The sequence below is a fragment of the Haliotis rubra genome, unplaced genomic scaffold, assembly GCF_003918875.1.
Source record: "Haliotis rubra isolate DU_JTF1 unplaced genomic scaffold, ASM391887v1 Scf111, whole genome shotgun sequence".
Lineage (NCBI taxonomy): Eukaryota > Metazoa > Mollusca > Gastropoda > Lepetellida > Haliotidae > Haliotis > Haliotis rubra.
The window spans coordinates 1,254,485-1,274,991 of record NW_025765015.1 but is presented as its reverse complement, the minus strand read 5'-3'; the positions used below and the strand labels follow the sequence as shown (position 1 = coordinate 1,274,991).

Genomic DNA, 20,507 nt, shown 5'->3' with positions numbered 1-20,507 from the left:
GTCTTGCCGACAGATTTAGACATCTCATTCCTCATGGCTCTCTGTAGTAACTGCAGGGTGCTCATCATTGGAACCCAGTAAATCAATGCCTATCTGTTAGATATGGAAGGCACAGGCAGACTCCAGCAAAGCTGATAAGAGGGGCAGGTAATGCCATAATGAAGGCCATGTCTTCTAATCAATTTTTTTGGATGGTAATGAAGGGACTTCATTCAAACCAGTAGTATCACCTCATTATTTGGATGCAATTTAGTTGACTGTAGTAATTGCGGATGTACAAAGAAATACTCTGTAACTAATATAGAAATTCATGTCTCATACTTTCATCTTCAATGCTCTCATCATAAATCACAAGTGCTTTCTCCTGACCGCTGCGACGACGGAGTCCGAGTGACATTACTTCCACCTAATGTGCAACCAATGGATGTCCCTTATTGATCACTTCTATTGGTGGAGAGGTTGGAAGGAGTCAGCTAACTCCCAATTCCCAGCCAAGAAGTGATGGAACCCAACTAGCTGCCATGTGATGTAGACACAGTTGCAGTGATGAGACCCAAGTCAGTGTTGAACACACAGCAATGCCTTTCATTGTCCAACAGGCAGTAATCACTACCTCATCTATTCTCATTAGAGTCACTTACTGAAATGTTTAGATGAAGCATGTCTAACATACATCAAAATCATGATTCGGTTTAATCAGGACTCCACCTGAAGTGTCCACAACAGAATCTGTGACATTTACAATAAGTTTCTTGGAAGCTTGAGTGAGAGAGTTTGGTTTAACGCCACTTTTTGCAATATTCCAGCAATATCACAGCAGGAGACAGCAGAAATGGGCTTCACACATGGAAGCTTGAATCATGAACATTAATGCCATTATTCTGCTGCATGACACTATCTATTTAAAGAAAGCACCCCTTCATGACAGCCCCTTCATGACAGCACCTAACACCAAATTCATAAAAGTGCCTTTCATGAAAATGGCAACTTCATGAAAGCACCTCCCACATAAAAATGCTTCTCTCATGAAACCGGCTACTTCATGACAGTGCCTAATTTATGGGTGCCTATGTCATGAAACTGCTTACTTGACAGAAGCACCTACTTTATGACAGCACTTAATTCATGAAAGTGGTCAAGAAACAAGATGCAAAGCAAAAAACTAACTTCAGACACAACAGTATGTGGATATGTGTCTCAAACATGTTTGTGGAAACATGAGTAAAAAGCAGGGATTGGGAAAGGCAGGGGCCATGGGCCATTTTGCACATTAGAACAAAAAATGGCCCATTGAAAATGTTAAGTTTACTATTGATACAAGGACAGTGGCCCATTCTAAATTCAGAAAATGTCTAATAGTCCTGAAAATGGCCCACTGTCAAAGTTCTCTATCCCAATCCATGAAAAAGCGAAAAAAACAAACAAACATACTGTGACATCCTTGTACTAAATCTGATCACAATTTTGTTTCACTAAGCCAGCGGTTTCAACAAACATAACAAAAACACAATTGGAGCAGTGAAGTATGTAGTGTGGATCATAATGGGGCAAATATGACATGTTTAACATGGTTTCCATGGCAATGTTTAGAGACATCACTGCTGGAATTATCCATGCAAAGTTCAGCATAGTAGGCATAATGCCCCCTATCAATCACCTAAGATAATCTAAGCTGGTGTACCTCATCTCAAACAATGCTTCAATACACAATAACAGAACTGATCAATCACTGGGACAAGCTAACCTGATAATCCTCCTCAACAACAGAGTTACTTCTACAAATATATTGATCTATAATTTCACATATAGCATGAAATCAACAAAACATTTTCCCACTGTAATATTAAAACATCTTTGTGATGCACCAAATTTGCTTGAGCATTTGCACAGCAAGAATCACACTCCAAAGACGATAAAGTTTCAGAGTTGAATGAATACCTTTCGGAAAAACATGGATGAAGTACACAGTTTCAAGAAACAGGACCTATGATCCATTGACTGAGCTATTTGTAGCTACATCACGATAGTAAAGCCACGGTAATTCACAAATCCTCATCAATGTGAGCAAGCCTGCTCCATGATGGAAAAATTGCACTCAAGAAAAATATCAAAGCCGTCTATACGTAGGGAAAGTCTGCCACAAGATTTAAACGAGATTAATCAAGATGTAAAGTCATGAAAATACCCTTCTCTTCCATTAGGATGTTATTCTAGTAAAAGCTCTGGAAGGCAAGAGGTTACTTACGGCAGTTTGCGCTGTGATATGTGTGCACCCAATTATTTTCGCTCCCACCAGAGGCTTATCTGCTTCAGCTCTTCTCCGTAGTGCCATAAGCCCTGGCATTTCTGAAACATTCAATATATCAAAACATGATCAAAACTCAAACTTAAACCCCTTTGTTTCTGAAATATTCACAAATGTTTAGCCCCATCTCCTCTTTGAATGAAAATCCGTCAATTCTATATGAATGTATTGCCCCTAATGCTATATGAATGTATTGCCCCTAACGCTATATGAATGTATTGACCCTAATGCTATATGAATGTATTGACCGTAATGCTATATGAATGTATTGCCCCTAATGCTATATGAATGTATTGCCCCTAATGCTATATGAATGTATTGACCATAATGCTATATGAATGTATTGCCCCTAACGCTATATGAATGTATTGCCCCTAACGCTATATGAATGTATTGCCCCTAACGCTATATGAATGGATTGCCCCTAATGCTATATGAATGGATTGCCCCTAACGCTATATGAATGTATTGCCCCTAATGCTATATGAATGTATTGCCCCTAATGCTATATGAATGTATTGACCGTAATGCTATATGAATGTATTGCCCCTAATGCTATATGAATGTATTGCCCCTAATGCTTTATGAATGTATAGCCCCTAATGATATATTAATATATAGATCCTAATGCTAAAAGAATGTATTGCCCCTACTAAAGGTCAACATTAGCATGTTTTTAAATCTTGTACTAACTTTGAATGGGTAGGGTTACAAACTACTGTCTACAGGACAGTGAGCAGCCAGTGGGTTCAGAGAGGTGTCCAGGTCTGTCAAGGTCTATCTGGGTGTTCATGCATGTTCAGGGGTGTTTGTAAATAGGATGTCTTCTTGTGTTCAGTTAACAGGTTTGTAAAGAGGGTATCTTCTTGTGTTCAGTTAACAGGTTGTAAAGAGGGTATCTTCTTGTGTTCAGTTAACAGGTTTGTAAATAGGATGTCTTCTTGTGTTCAGTTAACAGGTTTGTAAAGAGGGTATCTTCTTGTGTTCAGTTAATAGGTTGTAAAGAGGGTATCTTCTTGTGTTCAGTTAACAGGTTTGTAAATAGTATGTCTTCTTGTGTTCCATTAACAGGTTGTAAACAGGATGTCTTCTTGTGTTCAGTTAACAGGTTTGTAAAGAGGGTGTCTTCTTGTGTTCAGTTAACAGGTTTGTAAATAGGATGTCTTCTTGTGTTCAGTTAACAGGTTGTAAAGAGGGTATCTTCTTGTGTTCAGTTAACAGGTTTGTAAAGAGGATGTCTTCTTGTGTTCAGTTAACAGGTTTGTAAATAGGGTGTCTTCTTGTGTTCAGTTAACAGGTTTGTAAATAGGGTGTCTTCTTGTGTTCAGTTAACAGGTTTGTAAAGAGGATGTCTTCTTGTGTTCAGTTAACAGGTTTGTAAAGAGGGCGTCTTCTTTTGTTCAGTTAACAGGTTGTAAAGAGGGTATCTTCTTGTGTTCCATAAACAGGTTGTAAAGAGGGTATCTTCTTGTGTTCAGTTAACAGGTTTGTAAATAGGATGTCTTCTTGTGTTCAGTTAACAGGTTGTAAATAGGATGTCTTCTTGTGTTCAGTTAACAGGTGTGTAAATAGGGTGTCTTCTTGTGTTCAGTTAACAGGTTTGTAAATAGGATGTCTTCTTGTGTTCAGTTAACAGGTTGTAAAGAGGGAATCTTCTTGTGTTCCATTAACAGGTTTGTAAATAGTATGTCTTCTTGTGTTCAGTTAACAGGTTGTAAATAGGATGTCTTCTTGTGTTCCATTAACAGGTTGTAAATAGGATGTCTTCTTGTGTTCAGTTAACAGGTTTGTAAAGAGGGTGTCTTCTTGTGTTCAGTTAACAGGTTTGTAAATTGGATGTCTTCTTGTGTTCAGTTAACAGGTTGTAAAGCGGGTATCTTCTTGTGTTCAGTTAACAGATTTGTAAATAGGATGTCTTTTGTGTTCAGTTAACAGGTTTTTAAATAGGATGTCTTCTTGTGTTCCATTAACAGGTTGTAAAGAGGGTATCTTCTTGTGTTCAGTTAACAGGTTTGTAAAGAGGGTATCTTCTTGTGTTCAGTTAACAGGTTGTAAAGAGGGTATCTTCTTGTGTTCAGTTAACAGGTTTGTAAATAGTATGTCTTCTTGTGTTCAGTTAACAGGTTGTAAATAGGATGTCTTCTTGTGTTCCATTAACAGGTTGTAAATAGGATGTCTTCTTGTGTTCAGTTAACAGGTTTGTAAAGAGGGTATCTTCTTGTGTTCAGTTAACAGGTTTGTAAAGAGGATGTCTTCTTGTGTTCAGTTAACAGGTTGTAAAGAGGGCGTCTTCTTGTGTTCAGTTAACAGGTTTGTAAAGAGGATGTCTTCTTGTGTTCAGTTAACAGGTTGTAAAGAGGGAATCTTCTTGTGTTCAGTTAACAGGTTTGTAAATAGGATGTCTTCTTGTGTTCAGTTAACAGGTTTGTAAATAGGATGTCTTCTTGTGTTCAGTTAACAGGTTTGTAAAGAAGCTGTCTTCTTGTGTTCAGTTAACAGGTTTGTAAAGAGGATGCCTTCTTGTGTTCAGTTAACAGGTTTGTAAATAGGGTGTCTTCCTGTGTTCAGTTAACAGGTTTGTAAATAGTATGTCTTCTTGTGTTCAGTTAACAGGTTTGTGAAGAGGGTGTCTTCTCGTGTTCAGTTAACAGGTTTGTAAATAGGATGTCTTCTTGTGTTCAGTTAACAGGTTTGTAAAGAGGGCGTCCCCATCTGGGAGATGAAAGTGCAGGTGTTAAAGGAAGAAGACAGCAGAAAGTGGTTGTTGTCAGGTTCAAACAGTGGAGGTGGGTGTTGTGTACAGAAGTCAGCAATCAATACATTGTTATGTCAATCCAAGCAACAATATCATATGATTGAACCAAGAAATAGGGACAAAGATACAAATGGTTAAAATTTGTTCAACCACATGTACTCGAATAAATATACAGATAATTAGAACCTCTTTTTTAAATATTTTGACACTAGAAAGCAAGCCTGTAATGCACTGTGAGATGATCACACCCTCTACGCATCCTGTAATGCACCACATGACAGCTGTCATTCAACGCTCACCTTGTTCAGCAATCTCAATCTCTCGTCTCCCAAATGCATTGTGTTCCACATTTCTCACACAGAAGTCACTAAAACCTTTGGAATTTTTCTGAAATCAAAAGAAATTTGACATTAAAACATTACGGGTAAAAACACTATGTTTACTGTGAAAACATCAAAGGTACTTGGTCTGTAATGCCATAACGTGCAGGTTGTATATATCCTCCAGCAGTACAGTGAGAGAAGGACTTTGTATCATGCAACTTTCAAACAAGCGACCTCTCTGGAGGCAATGTCAGTTTGTATGTCTTCCAACACACTCACTAAGATATATGCTTGATCAATACAAGGACTTGTTTTCATCTTGTTAGTGGATGTGTAGATGCATGATAACATTAGATAGTGATCACAAGGATATAACAATCCATGGGTTCATCTTTCAGTGTTTACTGCAGCAATGGATCTAACTTAGAAGACACAAAACAAACTGATGGAAAACAGAGATTGAATGACTTCAAGCAAAAGCTCCACCATAAAGATATTCAATGACAAACTGCAGCCATTTGCCTGAGGCATTGGAAGTTGAATTCTAATCTCGTTCAGTTAACAACTTCTATTCATATTTGATTTGTTGATGGACCTGGGACAGCCATGTCGTACATAAGATCTGATGCTGTCTCTACTAGATCAATACAGAAATAGCACTCTAACATGGTACAAGTGGAAACTGTAGAAGAAATTGATTTAGTTCTGAAGTTTCCAGGTCCTGATCTGCCTGTTGGTACAGTACACTATCATGGCCAAAGCACAGGCAGTACTCTTTTCAGAAAATTCATTGGAAAAGTACCAAGAATCCACGACTCTTTGTAGGTGGTGTGCATGCACATCTTGAAGCATGAAATTAACCCATCTTTTGATATGATACAGAAGGTTACACACTGATACAGTTTTATAGAGAATGTCACTCCTTTCAGACACAAAATGATTGTGCCCATAACTGCAAGCCACAAGAGTAGGTTTGTGAGACGAATTGCAGTAGAACTGAGGCTTAGACAGGCCTGTGAGCTGGTCTAACCAAAGTCTTTCCCCTGCCTGAGGGAGGAAGCAGTAACTGTGAACAGGGCTGGGAGTAATGAACAATATGTTGACAGAAGTGTCATGGAAATAGGTTCCCATTATTGGTAACATACTTTAGTAGGATCATGTCAGCCTGTAAATATTGTGTCCCAGTTCTGTCATGCTGTAAATATTGTGTCACAGCAGTGTCATAGAATCCTGTAAATATTGTGTCACAGTTCTGTCATGCTGTAAATATTGTGTCACAACAGTGTCATAGAATCCTGTAAATATTGTCACAGTTCTGTCATGCTGTAAATATTGTTTCACAGCAGTGTCATAGAATCCTGTAAATATTGTGTCACAGTTCTGTCATGCTGTAAATATTGTGTCACAGCAGTGTCATAGAATCCTGTAAATATTGTGTCACAGTTCTGTCATGCTGTAAATATTGTGTTACAGTAGTGTCATAGAATCCCGTAAATATTGTGTCACAGCAGTGTCATAGAATCCTGTAAATATTGTGTCACAGTTCTGTCATGCTGTAAATATTGTGTTACAGCAGTGTCATAGAATCCCGTAAATATTGTGTCACAGCAGTGTCATAGAATACTGTAAATATTGTGTCACAGTTCTGTCATGCTGTAAACATTGTGTTACAGAATCCTGTAAATATTGTGTCACAGTTCTGTTATGATGTAAATATTGTGTTACAGCAGTGTCATAGAATCCTGTAAATATTGTGTTACAGCAGTGTCATAGAATCCTGTAAATAATGTGTCACAGCAGTGTCATAGAATCCTGTAAATATTGTGATACGGTATTGTCATGGATGCCTGTAAATAAATATGGACTTTTAGATCAGGTGCGTCACTCAGAGATAAAGGGTTTGATTCCCGGACTGGCTAGCCAGTGTATCATACCAAGGACAAGCATGTGATAGATGACAACAGAATCAACCTGACCATACATCATACCCATCTCATCTCCAGTTGAGTCCATTGTACAACAAGATGGTTCTGGAAATGTGTTCTTCCTCAGAATGTACACAGGATTCACAATCAACAGCCTTGTACTACAGCCTTGTTCACACAGCCAGGTGGTATTCAGTGGTCAGCAAACATAGGGCATATTTGCAAGCATGCCAAAGTAGGGAGAGTTGCCAAATCTTTTCTGTACCAAAGGTACTTAAATTACAAAATACTTCCATGTGTCCAAAATCAATGTTAATTGGAAATATTTCACATTCTGGATTTGATGCATTAATAAAACAACTCGTATGTACTAAAATGGTTTTTCAAATCTGTTAATCCAATTATCCTTCAGATAGTGATGATAATGAACATGTTGGCTCGGAGTTGTTGGTGATTCTGTCCACTCACAACTTACAACTGAATTGGATACCTATTTACAGACATTTCAAACGAAATGCTATGAAAGCAAGTGAATATTTCATGTCGACCAACATCTAATAATTTGCCTGACTCATCAAGTAAACAGTTACTGAGTCACTGGACAAGGTCTCTACACAAGCAAATTCCATGCAGCAAGCAGGAAAATGACAGTTTCATTATTATCAGCTTAATCAGTCCATTTATGTACCTGAGGTTTCTCCCTTGGGCTGATATCTTCCTCATCAGATGAGCTGCCTGTGTAGGATGCTGAAAAACAAATAATACCTGTTAAAATCTACATCCCTAAAAAAACCCACCTTGCTAATTTACTAAACTATTATTTGAATAGCTATGTGACGATGTAACTTGTTGTCTCACATCTCCTGTAGGGAGTACCTCCATCACATTAATTACATATGTAAAGCATAAAGCATCCATACATCAGCCATTTCCAGTAGATTGGATTCTGTTGGGATCTTTGTCAAGATGAGATAAAATCCCTAAATCCTTGACATTTTGTTTGATGTAGTTTATTCTGCGCTTCTTTAAGCAGATCAAAGAGTCTTGAAATAAAGCAACCTTGAACATTTGCGAGAAAAACAACACACAGATTTTGGTTTGCCCAAAATAGCATGGTTCACAATAAACATCAAAAACCTTTTTTTTCACCAGTTCTATTCACACAATACTAAGTCATAATTCAAAATGGCTGGTACAAAGGGTACATTCGAGTTGCCAAAATATCCCTCATCTTGACAGATATAGTTTAATTACAGAAATAGAAACTCTACATATAGTTCTAACGCAGGTTTGGTCCAGAAGGAACTGAATAGCCTAAGGGTCCCTGTGTAATTAATTCTAGTGGGCAGGATATGACTCAAGCAGTAAGTCTACACGCTCTGCAAGACAGAACTGTCAGGCATGACAAATACTCTGACTTAACACAGAGAGAGAGGTGGAAAGATGAGGGCAGGTTATTTGTGTATGACAGGCAGCGTCATTGGTTTCACCTTGGCAGAAGGGCGGCAGCCTATTCTAGCCCGACAGAGGACACAATTGACGGCCATTACATCTGTTGGGTTTCTTGCTCTGACCACGGGAAATTGGCTGCCATATGACTTCTTATAGAGATGCCATCATTTTCCAAACCTGTCTTGCCTTTGAATCAAATGTCAGTATATTTATAACTATTTAGCTGTTATCCCCAATATTCTCGAGCCAAATGACTTGACACAATATTGTGATGGACACTGTTCTCAAACTCTACCCAAACAATAGTCAAAATACATCGCATAAAAACACAACAACCAAGTTCAAACATTTTGGATTTTGTGTGGACATGTACTCAAAAGATTTGGAAAAGCCTTCTGCTGGGAAACAGAACTATACTACCATTCAACATACATGCTGAAAAACAACTAAATATGTCACTATGCCTTACAACACAACTGCAAATAACATGATACACAATTATGATAAAAACTGTCACAGTGTCATTATGCCTTTGGTAGATACTACCCCAAGACATCCTCACACCAGCAGGGAGATGAGGCCCACCAGGCATCAGACTGAGATGAAGTATAGGATCAGACAGTGGCTCACCACACAACACCATCAATAAACTTCAGAAGCATGTGAAAGATTAAACCTTCAGTGTTTGATAAAACAAATATGCAGACATTAAAAACAGAGGGTGTCCAGAGACAGATTCTGTTTTAAGGCGGTCTAGCTTATATCCTTCAATGCACAATATGTGTATTGCATGGTTATTAGGTCTCTGGTTGACACAGGATACTTACAAACACTATGGTCTCTCATTATGATGGTTGTTGTTGCTAGTGTACTCCCTTGTTAAAGAGTGTGACTGCTGTAAATGCTGGATGACTGTCAGGTAAGAGTGGAATACCAGTGTTGTCCAGTGACTGTCAGATAGCGGAGTGGACAACCTATCTCTCCTCCACTGATGTCAAGCTAGACAGGGGTACAGGTCCAGCAACTAGGTTCGTATTTGTCATGGGTGATATATGAAAATATTAACGTCATTTCTTAGCTGACAGGTGTAATGTATGCATATTCCTCGTAAACTTCCGACAGCCTTCAGGCACACACCTATAAAGGATTGAGAAGCTCCAAGCCACTGAGGTCATCATTCATAAGTGTCTGTTGTGATATCCTGATTTGTTGACAAGGGCCAGCTACACACAAGAGTTGGGACTGTTGTAGCAGGTAAAAGTATGGTCCAGTATGCAACACACAGCTCGAGGCTCGGCTTCTCAAACACAGCTAACATGTCAATGTTACCCCCAGGGGCAGTCTTATATTAGTGACGTAACAGGGCATTTATGCCAAATCAGACGTGTAGATACAGTTACCCTTGAGGTAACATTGTTGGATAAAGGTCATAGGCCTTGACGGAAGTTCATAAAGTATCTATATAACGGATAATAATTTCACTTTATAAAACAAGTATACCATGTGATTAATTCTGGTCAGTGTATTGACCTGTGTGTCATTGATCAGTTTGATGGTGATGTAACGCGGTCAGCAACCTCTGACCACTGTTTGCCCTGACCCTAATAACCACTTGCAGCCATCCATTACCAGGACAGTGGAGGCCCTCTCCACATGGCCCAGCTACTGTGCTGTAGAATTGTCAGCATCTTACACTGTAGTGACTACTGCAGGTGTGTAGTAATCCCTCACTAATAACTTAACTCATCTCCAGTGTTCCAGAGCTTCTGTCCAGGGTCAGGGCACAATGGTCTCCCTTCTTGTCCAACACAACAAATCACTTATGATGTCACCTACCCACAAATCTGGCCTGAGGGGCTGATTGGATGACACAATGTCGTTAGTCAATATGACTAACAATGGTCACTCCCTAAGGTCAGTGGGTTTCACAGCATACAATGTTACTGTATGCAAGTCTAACAACTGATTGGTCATCTGCTAGTTGATTTAGGTCTTTCCTAGTCTGTCTCACAGTTCCTAAGCCGTGTTATTTTCCCTTCCGCCCAACCCTTTCTACAATGCTAAAGCTCTAGATGAAGCAAGTCTAGATTTCATCAGGTTCCTATCTGACTGAAGCTCCTTTTCAAATTAAAAGGAATTATTTGTTTCTATCAAAATTAAGTATATTCAGAGACTAAGCATTAGTGTAGGTCTTTTCATACTGTTTATGTGTGTGTTTTTTGGTTTTTTTAATTGGTTCCCAAGATTGTAATATCACAGATATACAAAGCCGTGTTACATGGCTTAAGGTAATATAACTACATGATGTACAGGTAAGATATCAATATATTAATATATGCATAAACATGTATAAATCATAAATGGACAATGTATAGATAATGTCAGGTACAAATCAATACAGTTTAGAGTCATCTAAGTACTAGGAAGAGAAGGCTCCATTTGTGATTGAAATTATTTATTTTATTATTTTTTGTTGATGATTTTCCACAAAGAATATTTCTTTTAGAGTTTTTATGTATAAAGTTAGATTTGGAAGCATATGTTTAATACTGCAAATGTTAATATGTCTCTTCACAGCAATAATGATGTAATTTAGTATTCTATTTTCATGTGGAGTACCAAACCATGTTTTTTTTATAATATCAATGGATGAGGATATAAATAGTTAAGCCAAATTTGTATGTTTATCCAAAAGGTTTGTGTCTCCTGACATTCCCAGTACACATGACACACACTCTCATTTACAGCATTGCAAAAACAACATAAACTGTTATCAACTTTTTTCATTTTGACCAATTCCTTTTTTGTATAAATGATACCTTGTAGAAATCTATGTTGAAAGTCAATAAGCTTTGTATCTTGTAATCCCTTTCTATATACTGTAAACATATTTTTCCAATCAAAGTCAGTTTCAGGAAATAAATGCTGCCATTTATTACAAATGTTAGGATATTTATCAGTGCAAATAAGTTTATCATAAAAAACCTGCAGTCTTTTGATGCTTTTACTAAATCTATCTGGCATTGGTTAATATTCAAATTCCTGACTGGGATAGAGTTACAGTGCTTAAAGTATGTTTCCAAGATTCAGGTAATATGTTCAGTAAATATCTACAATCTAAAATAGTACCTTTGATATGATAATTTTCTTTTAAAGAATCTATTGATAGTAATCCATTTTCATCACATATATCCCTAATATTTATAATCTCTATCTCTGCCAAATTCTTTATGAAATGTGAAGAGTTTTTGAAGTTGTGATTGAACCATAGTGGTTGGGATAGAAGTTCATTAATGTTATTTGGATCTACATAACGTTGCTTGTGAAATAGTTTCCATGCTTTCAGCACATCATGCCAAAAAGGGTTTTCAATCTCAATAAAAGTTTCAGAATTTGCTCCAAAATTAAATATATCTTTGAAAGGTATATTGCATGGATTTTTTCCCCCACATTTTTAAAATAAAGTCTTAAAGTGGATAATTTCAAAGTGTCAATAAATCGATTTATATCAATCATTCTTAATCCTCCTTTTTCATATCTATGTTTTTATTACACTCCTCTTTATTTTACTGTTTATGTGTGTTTGTTGTTTATTCCAGCTATAAAAGGCAGTCAGATGATCAAGTATGAACCAGACAATTCAGTGATTGATACGTCCAACATTATCTGCATTTGGGACAGAATAACAAGATCTCACCAAAGTCACTGAACCCAACCACTCATTGAGGTCGTCTCTTGCCATCAGCCTAGGTTAATGGGAACCCGTTTTATCAAAGAATCCCAAGGAATTCATACTTGAGACAATTATACACACATCAGCCCACTTCCCTGCAGTTAAAAAATATATATACTGGCCACATAAAGAAACTGTGCACACAGAAAATATAAAGATAGACAGACAGTGTCTTTATACATAAATAAAGGTGTGAACATAGCAAGTATTGGAGACAATCAAACGCTCATGCAGGTGCCAGGTGACGTGACGTCATTGATGGCGGCCTATGGACTTGCAATGTGTTGCTGCACACAACATGAAAACTCAGAAATTGCTGTCACTGTCGAAAGCTTGATCTTTGGTCACTAAAACGTTCACAAATTCACATGAGAAGTCACATGCACATCATGTCAAAATTAGCATCTGCTAAACGTCACGAAATCATTGGAATGTTTCGAGCAGGCATGAGCCAACAACAGGTGGCAGCACATTTCCAATGCAATCGTAACACAATATCTGCATTGGTCAGTTGTTATGGAAACAGTAATGACGTCGCCAACCACCCACGTTTTGGGCATCCCCGAGTAACAACGCCAAGACAGGACAGATGGATTCGGGTGAATAATCTCAGACACAGGTTCCAGACGGCAGTGACCACGTCCCAAACCATTCCCCAGGCCTTCACTGCTCATTTGGTAGCCTATATGCGTCGTCGATGCACTGCTGTGCTTCACGCGCATGATGGTCATACCCGTTATTGACTTGTGACTTCGTCGTGTGACCCCCTACTCAATTTTGAACTTCTGACGTCATCGTTGCAGATATTGTTCATGTTCTTTTGACATGTTGATGTGGCTGATACTTCAGCTTATAAAGTGTCTGCATCATGTCGTCTTTTCTGTGTTGTATTCCAATTCTGAATGAATTTTCTGTGTGCACAGTTCCTTTATGTGGCTAGTATAGTTATTTATCACTGAACCAGCATTTTACAAATGGTTGATGAATATGAAGCCTAAATTGCTGGGAGTAGCTAAAGCAACAATGCTGAATCCAGTGACAGTGACACCTTTCATCATAAAGCCCTCGTCATGTATACAACCTCTGGGTTCCCATGTTACAGCCTTACAGTTGGGCACTGAAGCATGTGTTGTAAAGGGGACTGCATTTAAAAGCCAATCAACCTTCCTTCCTAGACTAACAACTAGTCTCTGAAATGAACATATTTTACTGAAAAAAACGTTCATAGTAAAAAAATATATATATAATAAAAAGGAGCCCTCACTGAGGAAATCTAGACTTGCCACATTTTCTAGACTTGCATGGGCTTTCTTGGATATATTTGCTTCAGGGTCTGTACGAGAGACTACCTTCCTTCCCTATCAGTACAGACAGGCTCACCACTGATGAGCAGACTCCTGTGTGGCGGCATTCACAACAGTCAACAGACTGGCAGCTCTGGCGAGTCTCACACTGCCATCACACCAGACTACCACCAGTGATGCCCGAGTATAGAGGGAACCAGGAGGGAGGTGGCCTCCCATCACACCAGACTACCACCAGTGATGCCCGAGTATAGAGGGAACCAGGGAGGGAGGTGGCCTCCCATCACACCAGACTACCACCAGTGATGCCCGAGTATAGAGGGAACCAGGGAGGGAGGTGGCCTCCCATCACACCAGACTACCACCAGTGATGCCCGAGTATAGAGGGAACCAGGGAGGTAGGTGGCCTCCCATCACACCAGACTACCACCAGTGATGCCCGAGTATAGGGGAACCAGGGAGGGAGGTGGCCTCCCATCACACCAGACTACCACCAGTGATGCCCGAGTATAGAGGGAACCAGGGAGGGAGGTGGCCTCCCATCACACCAGACTACCACCAGTGATGCCCGGTATAGAGGGAACCAGGGAGGGAGGTGGCCTCCCATCACACCAGACTACCACCAGGGATGCCCAAGTATAGAGGGAACCAGGGAGGGAGGTGGCCTCCCATCACACCAGACTACCACCAGCGATGCCCGAGTATAGAGGGAACCAGGGAGGAGGTGGCCTCCCATCACACCAGACTACCACCAGTGATGCCCGAGTATAGAGGGAACCAGGGAGGGAGGTGGCCTCCCATCACACCAGACTACCACCAGTGATGCCCGAGTATAGAGGGAACCAGGGAGGGAGGTGGCCTCCCATCACACCAGACTACCACCAGGGATGCCCAAGTATAGAGGGAACCAGGGAGGGAGGTGGCCTCCCATCACACCAGACTACCACCAGCGATGCCCGAGTATAGAGGGAACCAGGGAGGAGGTGGCCTCCCATCACACCAGACTACCACCAGTGATGCCCGAGTATAGAGGGAACCAGGGAGGAGGAGGTCCCCCCAAACCCCGTGTGTTCCAGTCAGATAACAAGGACCCTGGCATGTACTAAGGGCCACACAGCTGCCAAAACAGGGCATTCCGATCTATTTCTGCTAATGAGTTCATAAAGTTGAATTGTTTAAACAGTTATCATACAGTTATTCAAGGTGTCTTCACTTCTGTCCACAATGGGCTCCCTGTGCATCGTGTCATATTTCTATGTCATCCCTATACCAACAGAGGAAAAAGGATGGATGGGTTCCCAGTCATTGCGCAGAGTTGAATCTCTTGGGCTTACCAGGGGTCTAAATTTGCCTCAATTATGTTTGTAGGTTTCAGGGGAGATGCAAATTGCGTCATTACAGATGTTAAATCAGAAGTCCCCTTGTAAGTACAAGATATTTACACTGATATGTAGGATTGATGGCTTCAGTGTGTCTGTGTTGAGCTGTTTGTAATGACTTGCATCGTATCAGGTGTATGTCACCCTGATGATATATGTGTACCATCCATCACTGAATGGAAGTGAGGCAAGGCTAGACTTGCACAAGTCAATAAGGCAACAATCATAAGTTTCAATGAAAATTTCTAGAAAAACAGTTGTCCCTATTGAAGGCAAGGCATCGTTAGAATCTTTGCTAATCTAGACTTGTCTGGGTATCCATGGGCTTAGCATTCAGTAAATATAGCCTTTGAGCAAGGCTGAGGTCATTAAAGACAACATTTTACTACAGTCTGAGGCGCTTGTAACAAAACAACAATATGTCATGTATTCCCCTTTTAAAACTGTAACTGCTGGTGATTGACGTTCATCAATCTGTGGGTATATAAGCTAACAGTATTGACATCAATATATAATCAGGACTCATATTTGCTGGAATTTACTAGCATTATGTCATGACTGCATATTGATTTTTAGTTTCTGTTAGAAAAACTATCTGTTTGTTACATCTATATAGGTACTTGTTATGCAGAATCCAATACTTATATGAAGTTAGTATGATTATGAATAATAAATAGACATTATTGTATTGCGTATGTTTTGGGATCCTGTATCAGTAAAAACCATTGTTTCTAGGTAGCCACCCAGTCCATATAGCCGCCACCCACCTAGTCCATATAGTCGCCATCCACCCAGTCCATATAGTCGCCATCCACCCAGTCCATATAGCTGCCACCCACCCTGTCCATATAGCCGCCACCCACCCTGTCCATATAGTCACCATCTACCCAGTCCATATAGTCGCCATCCACCCAGTCCATATAGTCACCATCCACCCAGTCCATATAGCTGCCACCCACCTAGTCCATATAGCCGCCACCCACCCTGTCCATATAGTCGCCATCCACCCAGTCCATATAGCCGCCACCCACCCTGTCCATATAAACAGTGTTCTAAATACCTGCCTGCCCAACTGCCCAGGACGGGTTATTTTCAACACGGACTGCCAGATTCTCAAATTCACCTGCCGGGTCGGGTTAAAATTTAGACATACCGGTATGAAGATATTTTGTGGGCAGGTAAGTTTTGGTCAGCCCTGTGGTCTGGCTGAAAGTTTTGGGAGTTTCACACCCTGATGTAGATGCACCAAAACAAGAACTAATTGCTTTGAACCTAATTCAACCCAGAATTCCAATGTGGATGTCCGATATCTGATGTGCCTTACAGACATTTATTACGAAATATCCAATGGTTCATAAGAGTATAGTTCAAATGCAAGCTTTAATTTGAGATATAACTTGTTATTGTCTTAGAAACAAAATGAATTAAGTATATAAAAAGTTTCATAACCAAACCTTGAATGTTTACAAGTAATGCTCTAGACAGCCTATCCCATCAGAGCAGCATTTAATAACTGGTAGTTCACATAGCTGGAAACATGCAGAAACAACCAAGGCTTCTTGTAATGATGTGAATTATTCAGTAATGAGAGGTGTTCAGCCTAAGAGCCAGGGAGTATAAAATCTACACCAGAATCCATATCCAGGTTGCATCAAGGTACATCCTCTAGTACATCATTACCCTGCATGACGCTGATCTAGTTTCTATCCTAATAAGTTCACTTAACTGACTGATAGTGACAAGCTGTTAATGGCCCCCATTTCACAGATGTCAGCCCCAATTAACCAGCTTCCAATCAGTGTTGACCATAACCAGACTGATTGTGAGGCCTCACTTGACCCCAGGTCCTCATCTCCCTCTCGGCTGCCTTGAGGACATCCCGACTATGACCCCAACAAACACCACCATCAACGTAAGGGTGCAATTGCATGGTCACTTACACAGGCCTGTACCATGTCAAGCTGAAGGCGAATGTCCTGAATGAAAGATGAATGTCCTGAATGAAAGACGTTTAACTGTTGTTGACAGCTGGTAACATGTTGCTTGAGTAATAAGTGGAGGATGCCAAGCAGGGACAGCGTCTATACATTGTGTCAAGACGGAAACAACAGCCTGTGTCAGACAGCAACAAGAGCTTGTGCCAGACAGCAACTACAGCCTGTGTCAGACAGCAACAAGAGCTTGTGCCAGACAGCAACTACAGCCTGTGTCAGACAGCAACTACAGCCTGTGTCAGACAGAAACAAGACCTTGTGCCAGACAACAACTACAGCCTGTGTCAGACAGCAACAAGAGCTTGTGCCAGACAGCAACTACAGCCTGTGTCAGACAGCAACTACAGCCTGTGTCAGACAGCAACAAGACCTTGTGCCAGACAACAACTACAGCCTGTGTCAAGACGGAAACAACAGCCTGTGTCAGACAGCAACAAGAGCTTGTGCCAGACAGCAACTACAGCCAGTGTCAGACAGCAACTACAGCCTGTGCCAGACAGCAACTACAGCCTGTGTCAAGACAGAAACAACAGCCTGTGTCAAGACGGAAACAACAGCCTGTGTCAGACAGCAACAAGAGCTTGTGCCAGACAGCAACTACAGCCTGTGTCAGACAGCAACTACAGCCTGTGTCAGACAGCAACAAGAGCTTGTGCCAGACAACAACTACAGCCTGTGTCAAGACGGAAACAACAGCCTGTGTCAGACAGCAACAAGAGCTTGTGCCAGACAGCAACTACAGCCTGTTCCAGACAGCAAGTACAGCCTGTGCCAGACAGCAACTACAGCCTGTGTCAGACAGCAACTACAGCCTGTGCCAGATAGCAACTACAGCCTGTGTCAAGACGGAAACGAAATCATTGGAATGTTTCGAGCAGGCATGAGCCAACAACAGGTGGCAGCACATTTCCAATGCAATGCGTAACACAATATCATCTGCATTGGTCAGTTGTTATGGAAACAGTAATGGCGCCGCCAACCACCCACGCTTTGGGCATCCCGGTAACAACGCCAAGACAGGACAGATGGATTCGGGTGAATAATCTCAGACACAGGTTCCAGACGGCAGTGACCACGTCCCAAACCATTCCCCAGGCCTTCACTGCTCATTTGGTAGCCTATATGCGTCGTCGATGCACTGCTGTGCTTCACGCCGCATGATGGTCATACCGTTATTGACTTGTGACTTAGATGCGTGTGACCCCCCTACTCAATTTTGAACTTCTGGCGTCATCGTTGCAGATATTGTTCATGTTCTTTTGACATGTTGATGTGGCTGATACTTCAGCTTATAAAGTGTCTGCATCATGTCGTCTTTTCTGTGTTGTATTCCAATTCTGAATGAATTTTCTGTGTGCACAGTTCCTTTATGTGGCTAGTATAGTTATTTATCACTGAACCAGCATTTTACAAATGGTTGATGAATATGAAGCCTAAATTGCTGGGAGTAGCTAAAGCAACAATGCTGAATCCAGTGACAGTGACACCTTTCATCATAAAGCCCTCGTCATGTATACAACCTCTGGGTTCCCATGTTACAGCCTTACAGTTGGGCACTGAAGCATGTGTTGTAAAGGGGACTGCATTTAAAAGCCAATCAACCTTCCTTCCTAGACTAACAACTAGTCTCTGAAATGAACATATTTTACTGAAAAAAACGTTCATAGTAAAAAAATATATATATAATAAAAAGGAGCCCTCACTGAGGAAATCTAGACTTGCCACATTTTCTAGACTTGCATGGGCTTTCTTGGATATATTTGCTTCAGGGTCTGTACGAGAGACTACCTTCCTTCCCTATCAGTACAGACAGGCTCACCACTGATGAGCAGACTCCTGTGTGGCGGCATTCACAACAGTCAACAGACTGGCAGCTCTGGCGAGTCTCACACTGCCATCACACCAGACTACCACCAGTGATGCCCGAGTATAGAGGGAACCAGGGAGGGAGGTGGCCTCCCATCACACCAGACTACCACCAGTGATGCCCGAGTATAGAGGGAACCAGGGAGGGAGGTGGCCTCCCATCACACCAGACTACCACCAGTGATGCCCGAGTAGGGGAACCAGGGAGGGAGGTGGCCTCCCATCACACCAGACTACCACCAGTGATGCCCGGTATAGAGGGAACCAGGGAGGGAGGTGGCCTCCCATCACACCAGACTACCACCAGTGATGCCCGAGTATAGAGGGAACCAGGGAGGGAGGTGGCCTCCCATCACACCAGACTACCACCAGTGATGCCCGAGTATAGAGGGAACCAGGGAGGGAGGTGGCCTCCCATCACACCAGACTACCACCAGTGATGCCCGAGTATAGAGGGAACCAGGGAGGGAGGTGGCCTCCCATCACACCAGACTACCACCAGGGATGCCCAAGTATAGAGGGAACCAGGGAGGGAGGTGGCCTCCCATCACACCAGACTACCACCAGCGATGCCCGAGTATAGGGGAACCAGGGAGGAGGTGGCCTCCCATCACACCAGACTACCACCAGTGATGCCCGAGTATAGAGGGAACCAGGGAGGGAGGTGGCCTCCCATCACACCAGACTACCACCAGTGATGCCCGAGTATAGAGGGAACCAGGGAGGGAGGTGGCCTCCCATCACACCAGACTACCACCAGGGATGCCCAAGTATAGAGGGAACCAGGGAGGGAGGTGGCCTCCCATCACACCAGACTACCACCAGCGATGCCCGAGTATAGAGGGAACCAGGGAGGGAGGTGGCCTCCCATCACACCAGACTACCACCAGTGATGCCCGAGTATAGAGGGAACCAGGGAGGGAGGGAGGTCCCCCCCCCCCCCCAAACCCGTGTGTTCCAGTCAGATAACAAGGACCCTGGCATGTACTAAGGGCCACACAGCTGCCAAAACAGGGCATTCCGATCTATTTCTGCTAATGAGTTCATAAAGTTGAATTGTTTAAACAGTTATCATACAGTTATTCAAGGTGTCTTCACTTCTGTCCACAATGGGCTCCCTGTGCATCGTGTCATATTTCTATGTCATCCCTATACCAACAGAGGAAAAAGGATGGATGGGTTCCCAGTCATTATGCAGAGTTGAATCTCTTGGGCTTACCAGGGTCTAAATTTGCCTCAATTATGTTTGTAGGTTTCAGGGGAGATGCAAATTGCGTCATTACAGATGTTAAATCAGAAGTCCCCTTGTAAGTACAAGATATTTACACTGATATGTAGGATTGATGGCTTCAGTGTGTCTGTGTTGAGCTGTTTGTAATGACTTGCATCGTATCAGGTGTATGTCACCCTGATGATATATGTGTACCATCCATCACTGAATGGAAGTGAGGCAAGGCTAGACTTGCACAAG

The 20,507-nt window shown here is 41.5% G+C and overlaps 1 protein-coding gene across 1 annotated transcript in view; it reads right to left on the bottom strand.

Annotated features, from left to right (window-relative positions):
* The window catches only part of LOC124288044 (S-adenosylhomocysteine hydrolase-like protein 1), a 168,258-nt gene that overhangs the window by 25,221 nt on the left and 122,530 nt on the right, over positions 1-20,507 (bottom strand). The window contains 3 exon segments of the mRNA XM_046724613.1: positions 2,246-2,346; positions 5,360-5,447; positions 7,997-8,055. Of these exon segments, the coding sequence (XP_046580569.1) occupies positions 2,246-2,346; positions 5,360-5,447; positions 7,997-8,055 (248 nt within the window).